Genomic DNA, 25,099 nt, shown 5'->3' with positions numbered 1-25,099 from the left:
CTTTAATGATGGATGTGTGTGATTTTTATCACCATATATTTAACATGACGTTATTTCAATATAAAATGATCTGTATTCAACTAAAGAAAGAAAGAAAGTCATTAACATCTGGGAGGAAATGAGGGTGAGTAAATGATGAGAATTGTCATATTTTGCTGAGCTATTCCTTTATTTTGTGTATTTTGGTATAATACAATGTGTTTGCATGGTTTATGGTTAAAAAACACATTATTTTCCACATTCTGTACATTTTTGTAGCTCCATATTTCACTCTCTTCCTGAAACGCAAAGATTTGAAAAGCTCTGTTTCCCTGATTGGCCAGCTAATTTGTACATTGTGATTGGCCTAAATACCCGACATCAGCCGAAAATGTGACGCTTTTTACCATCTTTGAAAGATTCGCTCACAATGCAATGCTAACAGGAGTTAACGAGTCCGAAGTGGGAGGAATTATGGTAATGTCGGTCTTGTCTACATCACCAATCCCAGAAAATAAACTGTTGCCTACAATCCGTGTGTTTGTTGTAGTCCAAGAAAAGAGATTTCAGTTGGAGACGATAACTCGCATCATCGTTAACTTTTAGGGTATGTACCTTTTGCATATTGTTAACATGTACTTATACACCTACACCCCTAAGGAAATGTAAAAACATGAATCAGACAATAGGTGCTCTTTAAATTCTTTATATGTGACCCTGGACCAAAAAAACACAGTCATAATTCGCATTGGAATATTTTTAGCAATAGTCAACAATACATGATCGGGTCAAATTTTTTTTTTTAATGTCAAATATCATGTCTTGTAAATTTTCTATATACCAATAATGTATTTGTCATTAGTAATATATGTCGCTAAATACTTCATTTAAAGGCGATTTTTTTTCTCAATATTTAGATTTTTTGCACTCTCAGATTCCAGATTTTCAAATAGTTGTATATCGACCAAATATTGTCCTATCCTAACAAACCATACATCAATGGTGTATAAATCTCAATTACAAATCTCAAATTGTGCTCCAGGGTAATTATTTGTGTGATTAAATGAAATGCAGAGAACGCTACAGTAGAGGTTCGGGAGTCGAATACAATGCAGATGTTTCAGAAATAAAAGCACACATTTGTGCGGAGAGTAAAGGGGAGATGATGGATTATCCCTGCATGTCAAACTGTTTGTTTATAGTGATTCTGAAAATGTATCAGATTCAGTTTCCGTTGTCCATTGAGTAGTAAGTTTTGATTCATTCAGGAAATGAGTATGAATGGGGACGCCGACCGGTAGGACTCACATAGATTGGGTGACCTGGAGATCCTGGGATACTGGAACCAGGTCTCGAACAGATACTCTCAGACGAAGACCTCGTGGGCTGCGGGAGAACGAGATGTGTTAGCATTAAGCTAAAATGAGTGCTTATACATATTACTAAACACACTCTCCTAGCCCTGTCCCAAATGGCACCCTCTACCATCATGGTTCTCCACCAAGTATACATTACACCTCATGAACTATTGAATAATGGACATACTAATGTTGCTTTTCCATTGTGTGGTACGACCAGTGTTGGGGGTAACGCATTACAAGTAACGAGCATTACTTAATAATATTACTTTTCTGAAGTAAGAGGTAAAGTAACGCATTACTTTTTAAATGTAAACATTAATATTTTAGTTACTTTTTAAAAAAAGTAATGCAAGTTACTTTTTTAGTTTAATTTTCGATAAAAATGTACTGAATTAAACGCCTGTGTGGGAACAGTTTGAGTCAGAAACTGAGATGGCAGGCCAGAGCTCGACATTTTTGTGATAGAATATGCAATTTCTGAATGCAGAACTTTTCAGTCATAAAAACAGAAAGAGATCAAGCTTCAGCCAAAAAAAGTAATGCAAAAGTAACAAAAAAGTAGCGTAAGCATTACTTTCCATGAAAAGTAACTAAGTAACGCAACTAGTAACTATTTTTTGGGAGCAACTTAATATTGTAATGCATTACTTTTAAAAGTAACTTTCCCCAACACTGGGTACGACGTGGCTCGGCTCTCTTTACTTTGGCTCGGTTTGCTTTTCCACAAGTGGGTTTGATTATAGACTTATCATTACAGTAGTGCCGCCTCTACTGCTGTGACATCATCGTAAATGTGATACAAATGCACAACACGGGAGCATATCAATGAAATGGTGTCCTTGATCTCACCATGTGAATGTTTTTCACTGCTAAAAGGGAGTTTGGGAACTTGTACCGCAAAGCACAGATGACAACATCACTTGTTTGCTCAACGCACGCAAGGGTAAGCGAACCTTGCATTTAGCAATGTGACAATTCTTTCTGATCAATCAGTGATCTGCAGTGTTTGCACGTCACGTTTGTATCAGTACGGCTTGCGTAAAACCTCACATGAGGTGGTAAAGAAAAAAAGGATCATGTACTAGGTACTGCACACAGTGGACAACCTCCCAAAATGAGCAGTACCTGACTGTACCATCCAATGGAAAAGCGCCACAAGATCTCATTTACTTTGCTGACAACGAGTGTGCCATTTGAGACAGACCTGTAGATGCTAGCAACCTTTTGGTTGTGGAAAGCTTAGCAGGATTTTCAGCCGTATTCCTTCACACTCCAATACATACAGGCAAGCCTTCCCACAATGCACTGTGTTTCATTCAATACAATCAATGCAGCCACTGCAGCCAACACCTCTTGGTTTCATTTACCCAGAATTGGTCACCTTTATTGGGTCAGATCTAAAACGCAAGCTCATATCTAAATCCTTTCTGCATGTACAGTCAAACAACTGTCAATCTTATAATGGTAAATGAAGCCCTGCAGGGCTTACACCACATGCCCACAGCCGTGAAAAGCGCAATGATTCACACACAGGCTGTTATGGGAAGTTGGAGAGGGGGCGTGGCCAAGGAGTCTGCCCCCTGCTGGTGGGTTGTAAGTGCACAAGCTGCAAGACACACTTAGCGATCCACCGCTCTGCTGCCAGAAGCAGAATACAGTACCTGCCTTTCTGATTGGTGCAGAGAGGTTACTGAGGGTGGGAGGGGCTGTAAAGGGAGGAAAAGGTATTACAGGATATGACATCACATTCAGCGAAACACCGTGACATCATACATCTTAGCAAACCTCAGCCACTACTCTACATCTACAGTCACCTGCCCAGTATCCTGTGCATGCGGGTCATATCATGATTTCTGGCTTTGTGGCACACGAGGTTACGATTTAAGTGAAATGCGAAAATGAGAAGTGTCACCTCGCAGCTACTTTGCAGAAGGAGAAAGCAAGCGTATTCTTATTGTGTATGCGTGCCAGGGTTTCAACCACACTGCACATTTTGTATGTCTTCGTTATTTAACACACCTGAACTGATCTGAGTGTGACATACAAAATGTGCAGTGCTGGGTGAAGTTGAGAACCACTGAACTAATATTAAAAAACTAAAAACACAGCAGCTTGGTCTTGCTTTAAAAAAAAGCAGGACAGTTGGAAGAAGTTGAATTAGCTGGAAGCGTTGCAATCTGGAGGGAGTGCAGAGCAGAAGTCTCCAAACCTCACGTCCGCCCAGGGGACGCCGGTCCGGCCGAGAGCCACCTGGGCCCCGGTTCTGTATCTGAGACTGTGGGTAAAAGATATCAAACGGACTTGGTTTCCCTTTACGATGCTGCCAAGCTGCCTAAGGAGGAGAATCACAACAGAATGGACAAAGGACACAGACACGAACTCTCTTTGCACCCCAGCTATACACCTGAGCTTATATGAAAACTTCAGAGGAAAACTGTGGAAATTCTAGTACACAAACATGACAAGGACTTTGTGAGAATTTTTTCAAGACATCTCCCATGGGTCTGTACAATGTTTTTCCCGGGATGCAGATGTTCTTTATGGGAACAACACAGCTTATTGGAGAGTTTTCAGAGACTGAAGGGGGTTGACTGGGTAACAGGAAGTTTTTTAATAGATACTCACTCTGTACTTTTCTTCCGCTCTACTGCTGTTCTTACAGTCTGGATGCCATACTGTTGAACCTGAGAGAAATAAAGAAACAGAATAAGTGAGTGTGATAACCCTGAAAGGGTTTGGGGGCTTTGAAATCGGACCCAAGAAACGCAAGCAAGGTCCAACCACAAAGTACACTTGCAAATCAAGTTCATATAAATTAAGGTTTCTTATGAAAACATTTTAATTATTATTTACATAAAATAAACGTAATACAGCCACACAACAAACTTATGAAAATATTTTAATCGTTATTTGCATGAGAATTTTTTAACGCAGCCACACAATAAATAAAAATTTTATAAATTAAAATAAAAAAGTGTTAACATTTTTATTGTAACAATTTATGATTTGCAAAAATAACTGTTGCATCTGTGTAGATTAGATAAGCAATGCGCGTTGTGCACGCTATACATTCTGGTCAAGCATGCGCCCTTAAAATAGCATAATGAACAACGCGCAACGCGCCACTGACTTTAGATTAGGTTTTTTTTTGGTTAGTGGCGCAATTGTTTTTTTGAAACTGCAAAATAGCATCAGGGATGGTTTGCGCCGGAACACGCCTCCTTTTTTGCGCTGAACCGCCCATGGAGCGCAAGTTCATTCCCTAGTTTGCCGACGTGCGTCTGTGGAGGGAAAAACCTGCTGTGCGCTGGTGCAAAATATGAATGATACATGCGTCACTGACAAAGTCAATTGCGCTGGGTGCAAGATAGGGCCCAATGTGTTACATTTTTTTAGAACGGCGCGGCGCTGAGCTGCGCGGCCGGTGTGCGATCCCCTTAAGGTGTTGCTGGGGCCTTGTACCTAAATGGTACATATTAGGACCTTTTCAAAAGGGTATACGCTACTGGCCCAGTGACAGCTACATATTACATTTTGCTACATATTTTGATAATTTTTTCTTACAGTGTAAGAATATTCTCATATTCTTATTCTCATATACAGTATACTCACCTTGCAGGTACATCTCCTCTCCCTCCGTGAACATCTGATTGCACCTGCTGCATCGTGCACAGCTGGGATGGTAGTGCTTATCTCCTGCCTGTGAGGGGCAAAGGGCAACATGCAAGAGTTTTATTCGAACAAGAAACAGTTCTCAGAGGACAACAACACTTGGGAAATACAACAGAAGCTCATTTCATAAAGAAAGCTATATCAGACCTTCTTTTCTTATTCTCTGTCTTTTGTTCTGCAACGCTTCATGATTTTAGTGAATGAACTCCTGTTAATATCTGCAGAGTCACTGTTTGAACACTATCAAGTTACCCCACCACCGAAAAATACCCTCCTGACCCCCAGATGTTTCCATATCATGAATATAAAACTATATGCACAAAGGTATGCACACACAGATACAAACACAAATGTTTTTGCTGCCGGAACCATGATGACACAAAACTGCACTATACAAAATGTCTTTAAAATCATTGGCAGTTGTTGTAGACATGCAGGACTCAAACTTGAACCACCCAAATTCATGTGCAATGCTTTATGTCAGAAGCATGTGCGCTAACCACTACACCGTGACTTCAATAGCAACATTGACTTTCTTGTGTTGCTCTGTGAGCTGTAGTGTTTGATATGCAAGGGCTGGAAACATTTCAATCTTTGCGCCTGTTTTACTTTAATGACTGCAAGTTATTCTTGACAACATCACTGACTGTGTAAGATGGAGAACTTCAGACTGAGATTTTATATGTTAACACTACTGTAGCTAGCGTATAGTACATACTATAAAATAGGTCATATAAGAAGTCAGGACAGTGTATGTATCACATAATATGCATATGGTGTGTGCGATATCAACACTTATGGGCATGTAACACACAGCTGCAAGTCATCTGCCAAGCTATTTCGTCATCATTCTGACGGTTTTTAGTTAGCTGTGGGAATGCTGGTGATATCTCTCTCCTTCAAAACCTCATTAAAACCATATCTTACTTCAGGAAATGCTTTGTATTTTGGCTTGTAAATTCTTTCCATAAACTTTTTACCTCTTCTCTAAATGCTGCTTTTGATTCTTAAGGACAAGAATCCCGCCCAAAAGTTTATTATTCTGAAATTCATTTCATGTGTTTTCATTTAAAGTTTTTTTTTAAGTTATGCAACATATTAAAAAGTTGTGATCACTTTAATGTGCTTTCTATTTGGGCATTAGACTTCCTTAAGACACTTTGCGTCATTGGATTTGTTTCGTGATAACTCTCTGTCTCACATATTGCAGATGTTAAAAGTGTTGAGACAGATATTTTATTTCATTTCTGATTAAGAGTTGGTAATTTGGGATCATTGACATGAATCAGTTCAAATTGACCATTTAAATGAATTTAATCATATTTCTGATTTAACAATTTGTTAGCTTTACCACTATTATTTTTTATCAATTATGCAAAAACAGTAATATATACAAATCTTATAATCCATATAAATAAAAATAATAGTAAAACTCTGTAATAAGGTTGTATTTGTTAACATTAGTTAAAGAGACACTCCACTTTTTGTGAAAATATGCTCATTTTCCAGCTCCCTAGAGTTAATAGAGCTGATCTCACTTTTAGCATAGCTTACCATAATCTATTGAATCTGATTAGACCATTAGCATCCCACAAAAAAAAATAACAAAAGAGTTTCTAATTTTTTCCTATTTAAAACTTGACTCTTCTGTAGTTACATTGTGGACTAAGACCGACGGAAAATTAAAAGTTGCAATTTGCTAGCCCGATATGGCTAGGAACTATACTCTCATTCTGGCGTAATAATCAAGGACTTTGCTGATGTATCATGGCTGCAGCAGGCGTAGTGATATTACACACTGCCCGCAAAATAGTCCCCTTGGTTAATTTCAATAGCAATTTTGAAAGACAATTTTCAGTACTGCGTAATATCACTACGCCTGCTGTAGCCATGTTACGGCAGCAAAGTCCTTGATTATAACGTCAGAATGATAGTATGGTCCTAGCCATATCTGCCAAGAAAATCTTAAATCTTAATTTTCTGTCGGTTTTAGTACACAATGTAACTACAGAAGAGTCAAGTTTTAAATATGAAAAATATCAAAATTCTTTTTTTTGCACGATGCTAATGGTCTAATCAGATTCAATGGATTGTGCTAAGCTACAGTATGCTAAAAATGCTACCTCCAGCTGAATGGATTCCAAAGCAGTAAAAATAAAATGATTAACTCTAGGTGAGCTGGAAAATGAACATATTTAAAAAAAAAGTGGAATGTCCCTTTAACAAAGATTAAAGGAACAGTATGTAAGAAATGTATATCAATGAATCATAAAATGGCCCTGATATATCACAAGACATTAAGAAATCATTTTCATTTCAAATACTTATATTACTGAAAACAGTAGTCTGGCCAGGATATTGTCATTTAAAAAGTGGAGTTGCAGCCCTCAACTGATGTTTATGTTGTCATGTTGTGTATTGGCCATCAGTTGGGTGATTGCAGTACCAGTTTTAGCCACAAGTTTTGTTAATGCAATACCAGTTTTGGCCACAATCCTACATACTGTTCCTTTAATAAATGCTATTAAACTATATTACTCATTGTTTGGATATGTGAACAAAAACAACCTTATTGTAACTATATTACCAAAATGACTCAATAATTGCTGAGATAAAATCATCAAAAGGCTAAAGAATATTTAGATATGACTTTTCACCTAAAAATTCCTAATAGAAACCCAAATTTTTGTTTAGCTATTTTCAGGTGGAGCTTCACACATGCACACAATTCAATTGTTTGGCTGTTCCTCTATCAGCTGGAGCTCCGAGCATCAAGGAGGGAGTCGCCTGTTTGGCCGCACTGTAGGGGAAACATCCCAGAGCGCACCGCCGTCTTGAACTATGAGGCAATGCTGCTAAAACCCATGATTTCACACAGATGTGACCCCTCGGCTCCCGGGGCCCCTATCGCCATGGCAACAAGACCACGCAACAGTTTTCCAGTACACAAATTCCAGTGACAACATGTTCTCTGTAGCACTCTGAAGAAGACAGCTAGCATTTCATTTCTAATTGCATCATACGGAGCCAACGAGGAAAACAAAGAACGGCCAGCTAACTGTGAGGAACGCGCCAAGAACAGTCTGAGTCTGTGCGTCAGACCAGATGGAGGGGTGTGGACGAAAGACAGAGCCAGAGAGATGGGGAAAGAGAAAACAGGAGTGATGGCTAAACGATGCAAAGGGAGGGAGAGATAAAGGCCAAGCTGGTGTTTAGCTGGTTACTGTAACACGTGATGAAAAACACCCTTAAACTACAGTAGGCACAGTACTCTCTGCATTCTCGACTAGCACTATCCACTGCTCATAAAAACTCTTTAATCTACAAATCAATGAGCAAGAACCAGACAAGATGCTTTTTGCTGAGATATTTGGCACTGTAACAGAAGAGAAAGCAACAGTGATAGCAGAAAGACAGTGTGTAAGATGAGATAATGCAGGGCCAGCTGGTGTGACAGACTTGCTTTGTCATTTTTGGAGAGTCTCATTAGACTCATAGTTGAGGTTTAATAGACAAAACATTCAGTGATGTTAAATAACTTATCCACAGTTGATATACATAAGCTGACAGCACAGAATACAGAATAAAAACTGGCAGAATAAAGGTACAAAAGCTGTCACTGGGACCCTTCAAAAAGGTCCTAATGTACTATTTAGGTGGAGATATGCACCTTTCAGGTACCAATATGTACCCTCTGAGGTAGCAATGATAGTACTAACATGTACCCTTTAGGTACAAAGATGTACTTTTTTGTTATTTTTGGGGCATTTCTCGCCTTTAATTCATTCCCCGACAGCCTTTTTTTAAAAGTTGCCCCCCAACATTTTTTGTGATTTTCAAAAAAGTTTCACAAAATACCTTCCAGGAAAATTACATATCTTTTGCAAATATGTAAACATACAAATATATCGAATGAAAGAACAGACTCTCTGCTTTCCAAACAAACAAACAAAACGGAAAAAAACGTTTCATCCTATCGTAATTTGTTCTCTTTTTAAAACCTCTTAAATATAGGTAGGTTTCTTTTAGCAAAAATCTAAAATAATTGCATTTTTGTAAAGGAATTTTGTTAGAGATTAGATTCAGAATGGTTATCAAAACATACACAGAGTTTTAAAGGTGGGGTGCATGACTTTTGAAAAACACTTTGAAAAAAGAGTCGGGGCAAGTAGCAAAACACACTTGTAGCCAATCAGCAGTAAGGGGGCGTGTCTACTAACCGACATCATTGCTTGGGTTGCGTATGTGTGGTGCGTAGGGGTGGGCGATAAACCGGTAGACATAATTAACCGGTAGAAATTTGTCAACCGGTAGAGATTTTGGACTATTGTTTCTATCGAGGTTACGCGCCCACATCACGCTCCTGTGCGCGTGGTCGCGAAAACGTAACGTTTGTACACGTATTTAAGCACTGCAGTTTTAAAACAAGTTATTTTAAGCCATTTGAAACACAGACAACAGATCTGTATGTGTGCGTTCTTTCTGTGTGTCAGGAGCGGACAAGTCGCGCAACCGCTGCTCTTTTTGTCTGTGAGGAGCGCGCAAGTCGCGCGACCGCTGCTCACTAAGCTCATGAGCATTTTTCCGCTTTATTGGCCTTAAATACACATATGCGTCAAAATTCCCGTCTTTGCAAGCATCCTCATAAACACGACCAGTTAGGTCTTAAGAGAAAGTAAACAGCTAAAAGAGAAAGCGCATGTTTAACAGTGTATTGGATCTGGACTTTGGTCTTAAAGGGAAAGTTACCTAATTTTGCTCCTGTCTGGCACTCGTGTTAATCAAACAGCATTTAGAGAAAATCTCTCACTGCTCCTGATTAAATCACTTTTCAACCTTAAATAAATATATATATAGGCTTATACATACATGCATAATTATTTATTATCATTCTTATATCATTGACTGTTTATCTTCAGAGAGCTTGAGTTTTGTTTGTTTTTATCTTCTTTCTATGCTTGTATATGTTTTTTGTGAGAATTATGAACATTTCTATGGTATTAAAGATTTAAATCTTTATTTTAAACTCTACCGTGATACATATCGTTATCATGATATAAAATTAATCCTATCGTGATAGAAGATTTTGGTCATATCGCCCACCCCTAGTGGTGCGGGTCTATCAAAAGAAGGTCCAGATTCTATTGGGGTAGGAGCGTGTTTGTTTAGGTCAGTGCTTCTCAAATAGTGGGGCGGGACCCCCAGGGGGGGCTCGAAGTGACACCAGGGGGGGCGCGAGACCCCAGAGAAAATACTTTTTCAGGCAGTGATTTTTAAAGACATTACACCCCAATCACGCTGATAAGCCGCTTGTGTTTTTTATTATTATTTATTGATTATATTTAATTTTTCAGTATCAAATGGTCAAAAAATATTATACTTTAAAAAAGGATTGATTTTTTTATTTCAGGCAAATTGATGCATTTTAAGTCTTTTCTGTTACAGACTAAAAAACAATGTTAATAAAGTTATTCTTTGTTCTAAGTTGATCGATATTTCTTTTTTTTTGTGTTTTCTTTTTGTGTTTTCTCAATGTTAATAAGGATACAATGTTTTGCAGATGTGTAATTTTATAGACAAATTATACTATTTACAGTCGCGGCGGAGAGTTGGGGGGGGGCGTGAAATGTTTACCTCTTCCTAGGGGGGGCGTGACAGAAAATAATTGAGAAGCACTGGTTTAGGTGATTTCAAATGTCAACATTGGCTTTCAGGGATTATGCACCCCGCCTTTAAATGTTGACAAAAATAGCTTTTGCTTCAGTTTTATAAATTGAGCAATCTATAGTGGATAATATTAATATTACGGATTAGGTGAGAGCAGGGGCGAAAGTACTATTTTTCAGAAAAATTTAATTTTAAAAGATATATTTTTGCTGTGGTAAATAACTCACAAGTGTGGTCTATCAATACTAGGTAGAATTTTGTAAAAATGTAAAACGACTTTTGTACAATTTCACTTTAAACATAAGTAGTAAATTGTTACTTTTGACCCCACTTGCAGGGTCAAAAGTAACACACAGGTGGGTCAAAAGTAACTGTGGGTTCACATCAGACGTGAGTTCAACGATTTGCACAAGTAGATTACATACAAAGTCAATGCAAAGACACAATCAGACACGTCCTCGCGTGGGGCGATGCCAATGACGCGATATGTGCGGTGCGTTAGCCGCGAAAACACGCGTTATTCGCCTCAAATGCGTCTTTGCCCAAATTGAAAATATTAAACTCGAGCGAAAATTTGCATGACACGAAGTTTAATCCCGCGAGTAATCTAGAGCGAGTAACGCGATGCCCCGCGTTTGGTGTGTACGTAGCATTACACAACAAAACAAGATAGCTTTTTGTGTTACACTTGTTTTTATTAAATATACATGACTGTGACCTTGTTAAAATGTAACTGCAAACATATTTTGTCATTAATCTTTGTAAAAAATAATGAAATTATTTATATGATCTCCTTAGATTTAAACCTTTTATTTTGAAAAACTCAGAGAGGTCAAACTTCAGGATGTGTTAGAGCACTAAATAACCTGTAGATTGACAGTACTTTAACACATGAAACGAAAAACACTTTAGAAATTTACTTATCATGGTTGAAAACACCGTTCTGGTACTACATGCGGAAAATGGTGAGTAAACGTGATATTAGTCAGCTCTGTCAGGGGTTGTGTGCCTAAGATGCTGTCGTAGTTTGGGATGAAAATGTTATCAGGGCACTGAGAAAATCACTTCACAAGCGGCTACTGTACTTTTTGAACGGGTACCACCCCAGTGAGATCTTTTGTACCTTACACAGCCATACAAAATAGGGCTGGGAAAAAATCAATTTGATTTTCAAATCGAGTTGGTAGGTCAAATCGATTCATATTTTTAAAAAAAATCGTTTTTTTTAGATTTTTTTCTCCCCCTCTGCAGTATAGCGCAGTACATAGGCTACAGTGTTTCCCAAACATAGGCTCTACTGGGCATTCCGCCCAGGTAAATTGCAACCCGCCCAGGAAAAAAATCACTTTAAGAATTTCCGTATTTTCTGAACTCAAATGAATGACCCGTGTTTTGTTGAGAGAGCCCGTGAAGATGCACGCGTCATAAACTCATCATCCAGCGCATCATAAACTCATCATCCAGCGCGGCAAACTGGATCAACTGCAGCACATACTGAGGTAACTGAGCAGCCAGGGAACTACACTCCGACCAAAATGGTCGCATATGCTTATGTGCATATGTGTTTATAGCATCCAAGTTGGCTTCATTTTGCGTGCAAGCACGTCTCTCCCGTTGAGTGTGCGTTCACATGCTCTTTGTTTCTCAATAATTGGGTGCGATGCGAAGCAAGCTCAGTGTCACATTGTATCCTTTCATGTTTCTGAACTTGAGCAGAGTTTTACCATTAACGTTAGAGGTCTTTCTTCACTGAGAGGACCCGTACAGTTCCGGGTTTATATTTGAAATGGTCAGTCTGGTCCGGGTCGGTCCTAGTTTATTACTTTGGGTCCCAAGTATGATTAATGTGTGTAAAACCAGAGTCGATCGGTGAACGGCCGTGAGCGCTAACGCGCAAAAGCACGAGTTCAGTTTCAGCGTGCCTCCGGTTTCTATGGTGATAACAACTGTCATCGGGACAGCAAGTAGACTGTTAAATCTGAAATAATGAGTGGATTAAGCTATTTTAATCGGCAAAAGAGAAATAGAAAGCAGAAGCAGTAAAAGTGCCTATAATAGAAATTATTACCATTATAACATCAGTCACATTTATAATCTATAAACCTGCACTGTCTATTAATATACTGTACATAGTATAGTATTATATTGAGTTTGATAAAAGGGGTCTAATTGCTTCATATATCAGTGCAAAAACAGTAAGTGTTTTTGTGGTGCTTTGACAAACAGTGTCAGCTTTGTTAATGGCAAAGAAAGTTTGGGGTGGTTAGATTAATGAACTATAATGTGAAATTAATATTAATGTTCAATAATTCAAAGTATTGTGTTGTGTCACACATTATTAGTTCTGTGTCACATGTATAGTAGACCATTTTTTGTCTGTGGATTATAATGATTGCCCTTTTCACCAGCTACCACCACAAGTACATTTCAGATCTGTGGGAAACACTGACATACATTTTGCATCCTCCAAATCTTCCTTCCTTCCCAATTTTTTGTTGATGCATTTTAATTAAATATAATAAATATGTATTTTAAAAATATATACAGTTTGCAATTATTTTGTTTTTAATGGGGGCGGGGGGAAAAATCGATTCGAATCGTAAATCGAGTTTTTTATTAAAAAATCTAAGATTTTTTTATGGGGACGAATCGCCCAGCCCTAATACAAAATCACCGATACTACTCTATAAACAGGGTTGAGTTATTTTTTTACCCATGTTGGGTAAATATTAGACAGAACACAACACTGGGTTAAAATTGACCCAATGTTGGGTTGTTGTTATGCAACCATGGGTAATAATAATAACCCAGCATTGGGTCAATTTTAACCCAGTGGTGTGTTCTATCCAATATTTACCCAACATGGGTAAAAAATAACCCAGACCTGTTTAAAGTGTAGTATCAGTGATTTTGTATGACTAGTGTAGGCTTATGTTGTATGCAAAAGGATAGCGTGGTCATATAGGTTTTAAAACAACAAGGTGAGTAAACAATGACTGAAACCTTAAGAAAAGTCACGGATAAGATCTCTTTAACTCAGTTATTTCTCCTATAGACATCAATGAGATTATATGGAGAGCATATGGAAGTCTTCTGCATCTCAGATATTTCTGATACAATGTCTCCATTTTAGAATCTGAGCTCAAAATTGCCAATATAAAATATAATTAAAGATTTCAAAGAGATTTAAAAACATTTTTTATCAAATTTTCCCAAATCCAGATTATTTTATGTATAAATTCTACATGAATTGTATAGCTCCATACACTTAATGGACTCTCAATTTTAGGAAAACATCTGAGACTAAATAAAACACAACTGAGATCTCCATCAAATCTCCTGAGCCACAATATGAAAGAGCAAACTCTGATCAATGCAATTTTCCGTAATATAACCTGTAATATAACCCTGCCTGCTATTTAGTTTCTCTGTTGTCATCCTACTCATACTCATTAAAGTCTTCATTGTAGTCATAACCAAACCTCAAGTTTACAAAAATCCAAGCATTCCAGAGAAGCACTTACAGTACATGCACCATTTCTCCGAATCTAAATTTGCTTTTTTGACACAAGTGAGATTCCATCTGCGGACCAGCATCTGTTGCTTTAAACTTCAGATCAAAATTTGGTGGATTTATATAAACATTCTTGTAACTTTGATCTCCTGCGGTCACATACATAAGATTCCAGTGCACTTCCCCTCGCCATCTGCGGCTGCACAGATCCCCATAAACACAACATGAGTACATGAGTGCAGACAGAGATTGTGTGTGTGGATAACACAACATCTCTTTTGACACTACCTAATAAACTGTTGACAGGTCAGTATAATCATTAAGACAAAATTGACCTAAACAGCAAAGAGAAAGTCATCATACATGCTTACATTAGAATCACACCCATCTCAATGTAACATACGCAAAAAACAAACAGCATGACAGAACTGCAGAAGTATTTGACAAATGCTTTCAAACAAAATCACATGTCAGATAACTTCAACCCAAGTACAAATAGCTAGAATTAGCGTATAGTTTACATCTAAAATATATTTTTACCTTTGGCAGGCTGCTCGTGTGGCACCCCAGACCTGCAGCTTTGTAGTTCAAATCCTTTATTTACTTTAGTAAAAATTTATACTAGTCTCGTTCTCTTATGACAGTATTCCTGCATTTCCCTCACTTCTTCAATCTTCCTTGAGAACTTTCCTGAATTTCTCCACTAACTCTACCTCTCTGTATCTCACCCTATTAGAGGGGACCAGCCTCAAAGGGGCCGTCCCATGTACAATAGCTTGGGCGGGCCCTTGGAATCTGTCCAGCATTGATGGTTCTTGGTCTCTGCTCTGTTCCCAGTGGACCGGTGTCTGTTCTCAAACATTTGATGAATGATCCATGCATGAAGCTGTTTATAATGTAAGTGCAGCTGTGACATGAGATTTATGCGTGTATACATTTGTGTGTTACTTAGACTAACAAAACTCTCCCAGGGGATCCAACCACATAGGTTCAGTGGGAAAGAAAAGTGTAAGATCTGGAACACTAGACACATGCTGACATGGATAACAAAATACTAAAGAGAAAGAGACCATTTTTAGGATATAGGATTTCAATTGTTGCTGCAGAAATGAGGAAAATTAAGATTTTGAGAAGTTTCCTCTCTGAAGTTTTTCTAATATGACGCATGGAGATTTCTCAGATTGTCTCAAACTGTACACAGCCAACAGCCCAAAGTCTACAACCAAATGTAAAGGGATACTGAATAAGTCTTTATAAGAGCAACCTCTGAGCAATAAACATTTCCTCTTGGCGACTCTACACATATCATACATCAATTTGCTGGACATATTATTAGGGATGCACCGAATATTCGGCCACCGAAAAATTTTGCCCGAAAATGGCCCAAAAGAGCATTTTCGGTTTTTGGCTGAAAGACTTTTATCACAGAAAAAATACGGCCGAAATGTTATGATGACGCAAACAGAAACCGCGACCTGCATGTACTTGTCTGAAGCAACATCTGCGGTGTGTGGACATATTTAACCGCAAAAAGGCACTAAAGTGAGCAGCTTTCTGTATGCACAGAGAAACATGCGGTTGATTGTGTCAGACGTGATCAATCGATCGACGTGATGTGTAACCTTTAGAGAGAGCTGCGCTAATGTGTCTCATACTGTCCATTAACATATACGTTTGGCGAAATAAAGCAATGAAAAACAACGTTTTTATGTGGCGTGACGGTTTATGCTGCGCTGCTTGGGATTCACCCTTGATCTCTGTGTGCGTGCACGTTTAAGGCCACTCAGTAGTGCATACGAGAGACGCGTTTCAAAACACAAGCGAACATTAAATCTTTCTGTTATTGACAGGGCACATACAAACAAAATGATCTCCACAGTATTCTTTTTCTAAATAAAATTTGTTTATGTCTACTCTTAAGTGTATATATATATAGGTTACAGTCACAAACCAGTATGTGCTTATTTGATCTTAAAGAGACAGTAACCTCAATTAACCTACTTAAGTCTGTGTCATTTATGTTAATCAAACAACCAAAGAAAATCACTTCTGTAGCTCTAAAAATAATAATAATTATATTTAATTAATACAATTAAGACAGTGTTATGATTCATTCAATTCGATTTCTGTAACTAATGCTAATTTCAGACCTTACTTAATGTGCAACCTTGTTCTTTTTTATAAATGTTTGCAATTTCTTTATTTGTTATTAGATTTTTCCCATCTTTTTTTACTGATCCAAAAAAACGATCCAATCCATGCCTTAAAAACCGTAATGTGATCCGAACCGGGAGTTTTGTGATCCGTCACACTCCTAGTAAAGTAAGTTCACAGTGATAGCAATAAATGCAATGGTACTAATAATTTGCATAATAATTTGTTTCGGTGTTTCGGTTTTCAGCCTTGGTTTCCTCTTTTTCGGTTTTGGCCAAGAATTTTCATTTCGGTGCATCCCTACATATCATTAATAAAACCGATCTACAACTGCTTTGGGAAATCTTATTCCTCATACCCAAATTAAGCTTCCTTGCTACTGAGCTTTTTACTGCTTACTTTACTTTTCAGTGGTTATTTTTTGTGATCTTTTTGTATTCAATGAGATTAAAATATATTTGTAGTTGATTTTTTCCGTTCTTGGCTTCTATCTTGGATGGATATTTTCACAGAGCTTGTTACAAAGCATTATGGAATTGTTTTCTACAAATAATACATGCATGCTGCTTTACATTAGATTTGTGACCCTGGACGACAAAATCAGTCATAAGTTGCATGGGTACATTTGTAGCAGTAGTCAACAATACATTGTATTGGTCAAAATTATAAAAAATTTTATGCCAAAAATAATTAGGATAACATGTTTAGTTTGGGATTTGTGGACCATGCATAAAAATTTTTCTCTCAAATATACAAATTTGTACATACATGTTGTATATATGCCATTATTATGTTCATAAACAACAAAATAATGTCATTGCAAGTCAAAACTTTTCAAGTGGGCCAATAAACTTAAAGACCCCAGAGGGTTAAATAAAGATCATGTTCCATGAAGATATATGTGCATTTCCTACTGTAAATATATATAAAAAATATGTGTCGTTTGGGACTTTGTTTGGACAAGGCGAATTTCTCAATATTTTGATTTACAGGTTCGGATTCCAGAATTTCAAATAGTTGCATCTCGGCCAAATATTGTCCCATCCTAACAAACCATACGTCAATGGAAAGCTTATTCTGCTTTCAGACAATGTATAAATCTTATGACTGGTTTTGTGATTCATGGTCAAAAGTTTACTTTGTCCTTGCTTGGCTTTCATCTTGGCGGCTTGTGACTGCTCATCCAAGGGGCGCAAAATAAATTCAAAATAAGTGTCCGGAGTGTCATGTGTGTTGCTTTCAAAATAATGTGTTTGTTGCGTCATGTGCATCACGTAAAAGAAATGCTCACGTTCACAAAATACGTACAAGACACTAACTTAACACTAAACTCTGAATACACATGAGATTATGCGAGTATCTGGCAAACGCAAGCGTCACTTTTATCATAAACTCTTTTAGACGCGTCTGCAGCAGGCACTTATTTTGACAAGACATGTGATGCGCACAAGGTCTCTATGCGCAGAACACATATTTTGAAAATACGAACCACACACATGATGGGCTACATACATGTTGTGACGAACTTCGCATCAAGCGCCGTGGAAAAAAGAAGTCACCGGCCACCACTGCATCTTTAATGGATTTTTTTACAGAGCTTGTTACAAAGCATTATGGGATTGTTTTCTACAAAGAATACATGGATGCTGCCTAACATTACATTTATGCTCACATTTAACTTATAGTGCATACAAGCTATACTATATAGTTCCCTTCACTCTAAAAAATGCAGTGTTGGGTCAAAAAAACAAAACAATCCCAGCCATTGGGAACAGTATGTAAGAAATGTATATCAATTAATCATAAAATAGCCCTGATATTTCACTAGACATTAAGAAATCATTTTCATTTCAAATCCTTATATCACTGACAACAGTGGTCCGGCCAGGATATTGTCATTTAAAAAGTGTAGTTGCAGCCCTCAACTAATGTTTATGTTGTCATGTTATGTATTGGCCACCAGTTATGTGATTGCAGTACCAGTTTTCGCCACAAGTTTTGTTATTTCAGTACCAGTTTTGGCCACAATCCCACATACTGTTCCTTTAAATTAACCCAGGAAATGTTTATTTTCAAACACACCCCATGGAAAAGGCTCAAATACGTATTTGTTACTCACCTCCAAAACTTTCCCTGTGATAAACTGATGACAGGCCTCACACTGGACGCCAAAATGGATCTGGTAGTCTTTCTCACAATATGGAGCACCATCCCTTTAGAAAGCACGATGGGAGAAGAAGAGAGAGAGTTTTATGTTTTAATTGTATTGTATTTCACCTCACTGAAATCGGGATAAGAGCGGTAATTGAATGTTATTAGAAAAGATGTCAGGTAAGGGATTCAGAGAGGGGGAATTATATAGAGTCACAAGATGGTAAAAGATAAAAGATAATGAAGGCATAGCTCACTTGCTGATGTACTCTCCACTCAGCACCTTTCCGCAGACTTTGCACTTGAAACAGCCGAGATGCCACTGGCTATCCAAGGCCAGAAGAGCTTGACCATTTTTTATGTCCCTGCCACAACCTGCACAGTTGCAAAGAGGACACACACTGATCAGACCACAGTTATGGAGACTGCAGTGTCCCAATAAATCGCTTGATGAGAACAGTTTTATTTCCTTTTCCATTTTGAACATTCCTCAAAACATCTTCCTTCGGGTTCATCAGAAAAAAGAAATGTATAATGGTGTGTAACAACATGAGAGTGAGTAAATGATGACAGAATTTTCATTTTTCGGTGAACTATCCCTTTAAATACCCACATGTGTGCACTAACAACTCCCTCCACTAGGTGGCTGTATAAAGTCACAGAAATCCTCCTTTAGATGTAAGACAGGCCTGTTGATACACTGTACCCTACACACATATGATTATATTCAATATGCTCCCATAAATTAATATGAAGCCACATAGCATTTCCATCTAATTCATGCAAAATCTACCTATGAATAATTCACAGTATATAATCATTACATCATGCTATACTGTTGGACTCTTTCAGTCTACATCCACAAGATAGAGCTTTGTCCGGTAGGTATAAAAGGGAATTTCGTTTATACTTGTGTAATGTGTGTAAAAGGTTCAGTGCTAAAAATAGCTTAGGGTTGTCATCTTCTATTTATGTTCCTTGGCTGAGATCCCAAAAGCTTTTTTAAAAAGCAGAGATGGATGAGCAGGGGCAGGGAGATCCCAGACGCTGCTGATGTTGCTCGTGGCGCTAATGCGGCCATTGACAGTGAGGAAAAGATATGATGCATTGCGCTGCGTTTTGCCTTCTAATGCATCATTTAAGCTTCAACCTCTCTCAGCGCTATGTGCACAAGAGACCTGCAGAGTTTTCTGTATAGGAATGAGACAATCTGCACGTAGAGACAGAGAAGAATAATCACAAGTCTCTTTTAGAGCTCAGCTGTTTCTCATAAACAGAAGTGAGCTTAATGAAACAAAAAATAAAAAATAAACATAAGACCAAATGTTCAACAAAAACATTTTGTTGGGTTTTATCTACCTGTCATAAGGTTTATCTAAACCATCAAACTCATGGCTAGTTTTATAAAAGTGCCATAAATTTAAATTATGTGGAGTTGGCCAAAGCAGCATTGCTGTCATTGCTCGTACAATCACCACCTCCTTAAAACAAAGCGCTTATCCAGGCTAAAGTCTTTCACTGACCTCAGATCCTTTCCTGAGGCTCATAAATGACAAATTATCAGCCAAGCATGACACAGAGAGATATTCAATGACGCTCTTTAATGAGACAGAGCCTGTGTGTGTGTGTGTGTGTGTGTGTGTGTGTGTGTGTGTGTGTGTGTGTGTGTGTGTGTGTGTGTGTGTGTGTGTGTGTGTGTGTGTACTTTAACTCCACTTTGGCACTTTTGGCCCTGAAGGCTTTTTGAAATAGAGAAGTAAACACTTTTTATTACTTTAATACATTAACACTTTCTTGAAGGGGTGTTCATAAGACTGACATGACACATTCATAATGTCATGAACATGAAGGAGATTTTATGCACGTTTATGACAACTGTCATTAAGTGTCATTAGTTTAATTATGTCATTTTTAATGCAAAGATGACATTGTTTGAGATGTCTTTGTTATGACAACTTGACATTACCAGACAACATAAAAAACACTTTTTACCAGTGATACAAATATAATTTGTCATTAAAATGTAATTTGGTGTTAATACTCTGTCATATAGTTTTATAACAGCATCATAAATATTTTTCTTGACCTCAACTACAGTGGTACAAATATAATTTGTCATTAAAATGTCATTAAGTGTTAATACTCTGTCAAATAATTTTATAACAACATCATGAATATTCTTCAGTTCATAATGTTTTTTTTTAAGTTTCCTCCATGTGTTTAATAATATTTTTATGTAATAATAGTAATATTATAAAATTATATTTTATTGCATTTGGAGACCGATTCACCTATAATTAAATGAAAACAGTACAATGTTGGGTTAAGCCATGCAGAGTTGGGTCCATATTGCTGCAAAGTTAATTACATTCAATTAAACTGATTAAGTGTTTTGTTAGTTTGTTCCTCTGTCAGAAAATTTCAGAACCCTCTGTGTGAGGAAGAACAAGTTAGTTGTCAGTTTTTAGTGTATTGTGCACTATAAAGTTAAGTATAATATTTTGACGTGTCTTTTGCATTTTGTTCGATATTTAAAATGATTCGACATAGTAGTAACACTTAATGACATTTAAGTTTAATGACAGTTTAATGAAATGTAAAGCTAGGTAGTTTCTTAAAGGAATAGTCTACTCATTTTCAATATATAAAAATATGTTATTACCTTAACTAAGAATTGTTGATACATCCCTCTATCATCTGTGTGCGTGCACGTAAGCGCTGGAGCGCGCTGCGACGCTTCGATAGTATTTAGCTTAGCCCCATTCATTCAATGGTACCATTTAGAGATAAAGTTAGAAGTGACCAAACACATCAACGTTTTTCCTATTAAAGACGAGTAGTTATACGAGCAAGTTTGGTGGTACAAAATAAAACGTAGCGCTTTTCTAAGCTGATTTAAAAGAGGAACTATATTTTATGGCGTAATAGCACTTTTGGGAGTACTTGGACTCGCCTGAAAAGTCAGCTCCCCTTCTCACTCTCATAATGGGAGAGGGAGGGTGTTACTGCGCCGAGTCGAAGTACTCCCAAAAGTGCTATTATGCCATAAAATGTAGCTCCTCTTTTAAATCCGATTAGAAAAGCGCTACGTTTTATTTTGTACCACCAAACTTGCTCGTATAACTACTCATCTTAAATAGGAAAAACGTTGATGTGTTTGGTGACTTCTAACTTTATCTCTAAATGGTACCATTGAATGAATGGGCCTAAGCTAAATGCTATCGAAGCGTTGCAGCGCGCTCCAGCACTTACGTGCACGCACACAGATGATAGAGGGATGTATCAACAATTCTTAGTTAAGGTAATAACATATTTTAATATTGAAAATGAGTAGACTATTCCTTTAAGTTTGATAATTATTCTGCTGTGTCATGTTTATGACAGATTTATAACAAGTTATGACGTATTGGTTCATGTCAAGTAGTGATAACAAAGACAATTCAAACAATGTCAGTGGAAAACACAAGCCACGCCAACTATTTTCCTCACTGTTTCACTTGAAAATATGTCACCACACGGAAGTAAAGTCGATTGCTACTTTTCGTACACTGAGACTTTAAATATATAAAACCTAAAAATACTTTTAATTTATTTAAAAGTAATCATTTTCACTAATTCACTAAATTTCTAGGTTTTAAAAAAATGTAATTCAAAAATATATTCAAAATATATTTATATAATAATATATAAGATGATATAAATGTATGGTATAGAATGGGGTAAAATAGTACAATCTATTACATTAACCTGTTTATCATTTATCATTATAATTAAAATTTTAAATCAAAAACAATCCCTCCGTGGTAAAAGTTATACATTAGTAATACCCACATACAGATACTTTACAAACATCGAAAATTATTCATTCAATTTACTTTACTTTTTTTAAGGTAAGTGGTCGCAATCAATTTATTTAAGCTACAAATAAAGTTGTAAAAAAATTAGAAAAACAAATCAAAAAACTTTTGTTTAAATGTAGCTTAAATAAATTGATTGCGACCACTTACCTTAAAACATTGAGTAAATTGAATGAATCATTTGTTTAAAGCCGCTCTATGCAATTCGGCTTTAAAGTCGCTGGAGAATACTTGCAACTGTCGGAATTTCCCACTCTAGTACTCCAAAGATAATGACCAGGTAATGTTTCACAATTTCATACAAATATTAGGCTACTGCATAGTCTATTAAACTTTAGATGATGGTAATAGGATAATAAGAAGTTTATTCCAAGTGTAGAGTGCATATAATAATAAAGAACCGCGTTTGCTAGCTTATAATGTTTTTAGATGATTGCAGCTAAATCACAAGTAAACATGACAAAATGCCATGACAAAGTTAATTGTGTACGTTGCATTATCTCATAAAATTGTTTGTTATAATGTCACTATACATGATTATTGCTATTTATCATAATAGTTTGCAAATTGTGCATGTTTACACTATTTACAACCTCTCGGCTTATTTATGTCCTGATAATTATGTGAGATATTGACAACTGTTGTCATGATAATCGCATGACATACTACAAGCAAGCGCAAGAACATACAACATAGACCGCAAACAAGTTTACAAATGAGAGATTTACTTACTAGTCCATCAACAAGATCGACAGATCAGCATCCCTCCAGTGCTGTCTTTTAGCTCACGCCAACGAATAAAAACCTGACCGAGTGGGACTCTTGTCCGGTTCCTAACGGGGTCAGATTCTCTTTTCCTTTTCCTACTCACTTCCGAACGCGCTTTCTTAACTTTTAAATCGTTTAGACCGATTCACTCGGTACTTTGACGTCATCCGGTGGTCGGTTCTTGCAGCGCCACATGAAGTCGAACAAGCCTAACGTGTGTGACGTCGTTGCCGTAAAGCAAGTCGTGATTCTCGCGAGATTTGTCAGGGGCGGTTCTCTCAAGCTTGCATTGTTGGTTTTGGTAGCGGCGTCCCCCCCGAGCTTCAACAGGAGGATGATTCGCCTTACTATGACTTTGTTTACCACCGAAATAACTTTGAAGCTGTTATATTAAGGTAAAATAACTGCATAGTGTGTCTTTAAGTGAAGATAAAGAAAAGCAAGTTCATTGTCGGTAAAGCAAGCAAGAAAGATAATACACATGTATAAAAACGACATATCTATAGATTGTTTTACGAATCAACGTAATCCCATGGTGCACTGCGTTTTCAATAAAAACGTATTCTCTCCCCTGAAGCACAGCAGCTGTTAGATCCTAAATTGCTTCTTTAATGGTTTATTACCTAATGTTGTTATGTAACATTAACAAATCCCTGCATTGCAACAATTTCGTTTTAATTTCTAGAGCTTTAACCCCGCAATCTCATAGAAAACTCAATGCACATTCAACACCATTAAGCCCTGACCTGTCAGAAGGTGAGATAGAAAGGAGCAACCAGCAGGCACAGGATTTCAACGAAGGAAGAGGAGCTTTGTGTTGGCTCTGAGCCTCTTCTTTTCCTCTCTGTCTGTCTTTTTGATTCCTGGGGCCCTGCATCTTAAATTACCCCAAGAGCAACCCTAATCTACCAGAGAAGGAAGAAGAACTTCCTCAAAGTGAGATAAAAGACTGAGAAAATGAGGAAAAACTAAGAGATAGAGAGAGAGAAAGAGAGAAAAACGGAAATAGATTTAGAGGGAGATCAGTTTCACCTAGGTTGACAGCACAGGAATTGATCTTAGTAAAAATCTTGTGCCAAATGCTGTAGGTGTAGGTAATGGTTGCCAGGATGTTGTTAGGGGGTTGCTAATGTGTTACGTAGCTAGAGTGTTCATAGTGGTTGCTAAAAAATTGTCAAAAAGTCATCCCTAGCTGTCACTGAGGCAGTACCCTTTCAAAAAGTACACCTGTGCACCTCAAGAGTTCCTATTAGTACCTAATAAAGGTACCAAAGAGTGCACATTAGTACTGCAAAGGTACTTTACATACTGTATATTCATACCAATGTCTCTGTTTTGATATAATGATATTATGGTCCCTAGATATGGCTGAGGTACCTCTATAAATTTACATCCATGAGTATTTTTACCCCATTGTTTTGCAGAAGTTCATTAAGCCGCATGATTTGAGGTATGAATTACATCACTATTACAAATACAGGTAGTTGCAGGTCCCACACTTTGCTAACAGATCATAGACTTCCGTAACAGTGATGAGACTGAGCTTCCATTTAACAATGACCTTGAATTCTGTGCGGTATAGCATCTGGCAACACACACAACACAAGCTAACACATCTATAAAAAGACAATGATTTTGCAAGATGTAATCTAAGTAGGACACTAAATCATAACCAACCAAATGTGTGTGTGTGTGTGTGTGTGTGTACTTACTGCTAGAGGTGCTGATGTCTTTAGGGGTTGGGGATGTTGGCTGGACACAGCTCTGGCATAGACAGTCTTTTCCATTAAAAGTGACACGGTCACCAGCGGGAAACGGTCGTCTGGCAACAGAACACATATTGAAGACATTTAGCCATACATCATACTCTTTTACTTAACATTTATTACAATAATACGCAGGGATGGGCCCAATGATGCTTGCTATGCTTCTCAATGAATTACGGTGAAATGCTGCTACATCCTAAAGCCAGAGGA

General features: G+C 37.4%; 1 protein-coding gene across 1 annotated transcript in view; it reads right to left on the bottom strand.

Annotated features, from left to right (window-relative positions):
• The window catches only part of ablim1b (actin binding LIM protein 1b), a 75,183-nt gene that overhangs the window by 18,355 nt on the left and 31,729 nt on the right, over window positions 1–25,099 (bottom strand). The window contains exons 4-11 of the mRNA XM_073867026.1: window positions 24,839–24,945; window positions 18,756–18,885; window positions 18,467–18,560; window positions 4,953–5,040; window positions 3,966–4,024; window positions 3,550–3,672; window positions 3,002–3,046; window positions 1,288–1,365 (exon numbers count right to left, since the gene is read on the bottom strand). Coding sequence (XP_073723127.1) covers window positions 1,288–1,365; window positions 3,002–3,046; window positions 3,550–3,672; window positions 3,966–4,024; window positions 4,953–5,040; window positions 18,467–18,560; window positions 18,756–18,885; window positions 24,839–24,945 — 724 coding nt within the window. The remainder of the gene's footprint in view (window positions 1–1,287; window positions 1,366–3,001; window positions 3,047–3,549; window positions 3,673–3,965; window positions 4,025–4,952; window positions 5,041–18,466; window positions 18,561–18,755; window positions 18,886–24,838; window positions 24,946–25,099) is intronic.

Source organism: Misgurnus anguillicaudatus, chromosome 4 (assembly GCF_027580225.2).
Source record: "Misgurnus anguillicaudatus chromosome 4, ASM2758022v2, whole genome shotgun sequence".
Classification (NCBI taxonomy): domain Eukaryota; kingdom Metazoa; phylum Chordata; class Actinopteri; order Cypriniformes; family Cobitidae; genus Misgurnus; species Misgurnus anguillicaudatus.
The sequence above is the reverse complement of the archived record's forward strand: the minus strand, read 5'-3'. Positions and strand labels throughout refer to the sequence as shown.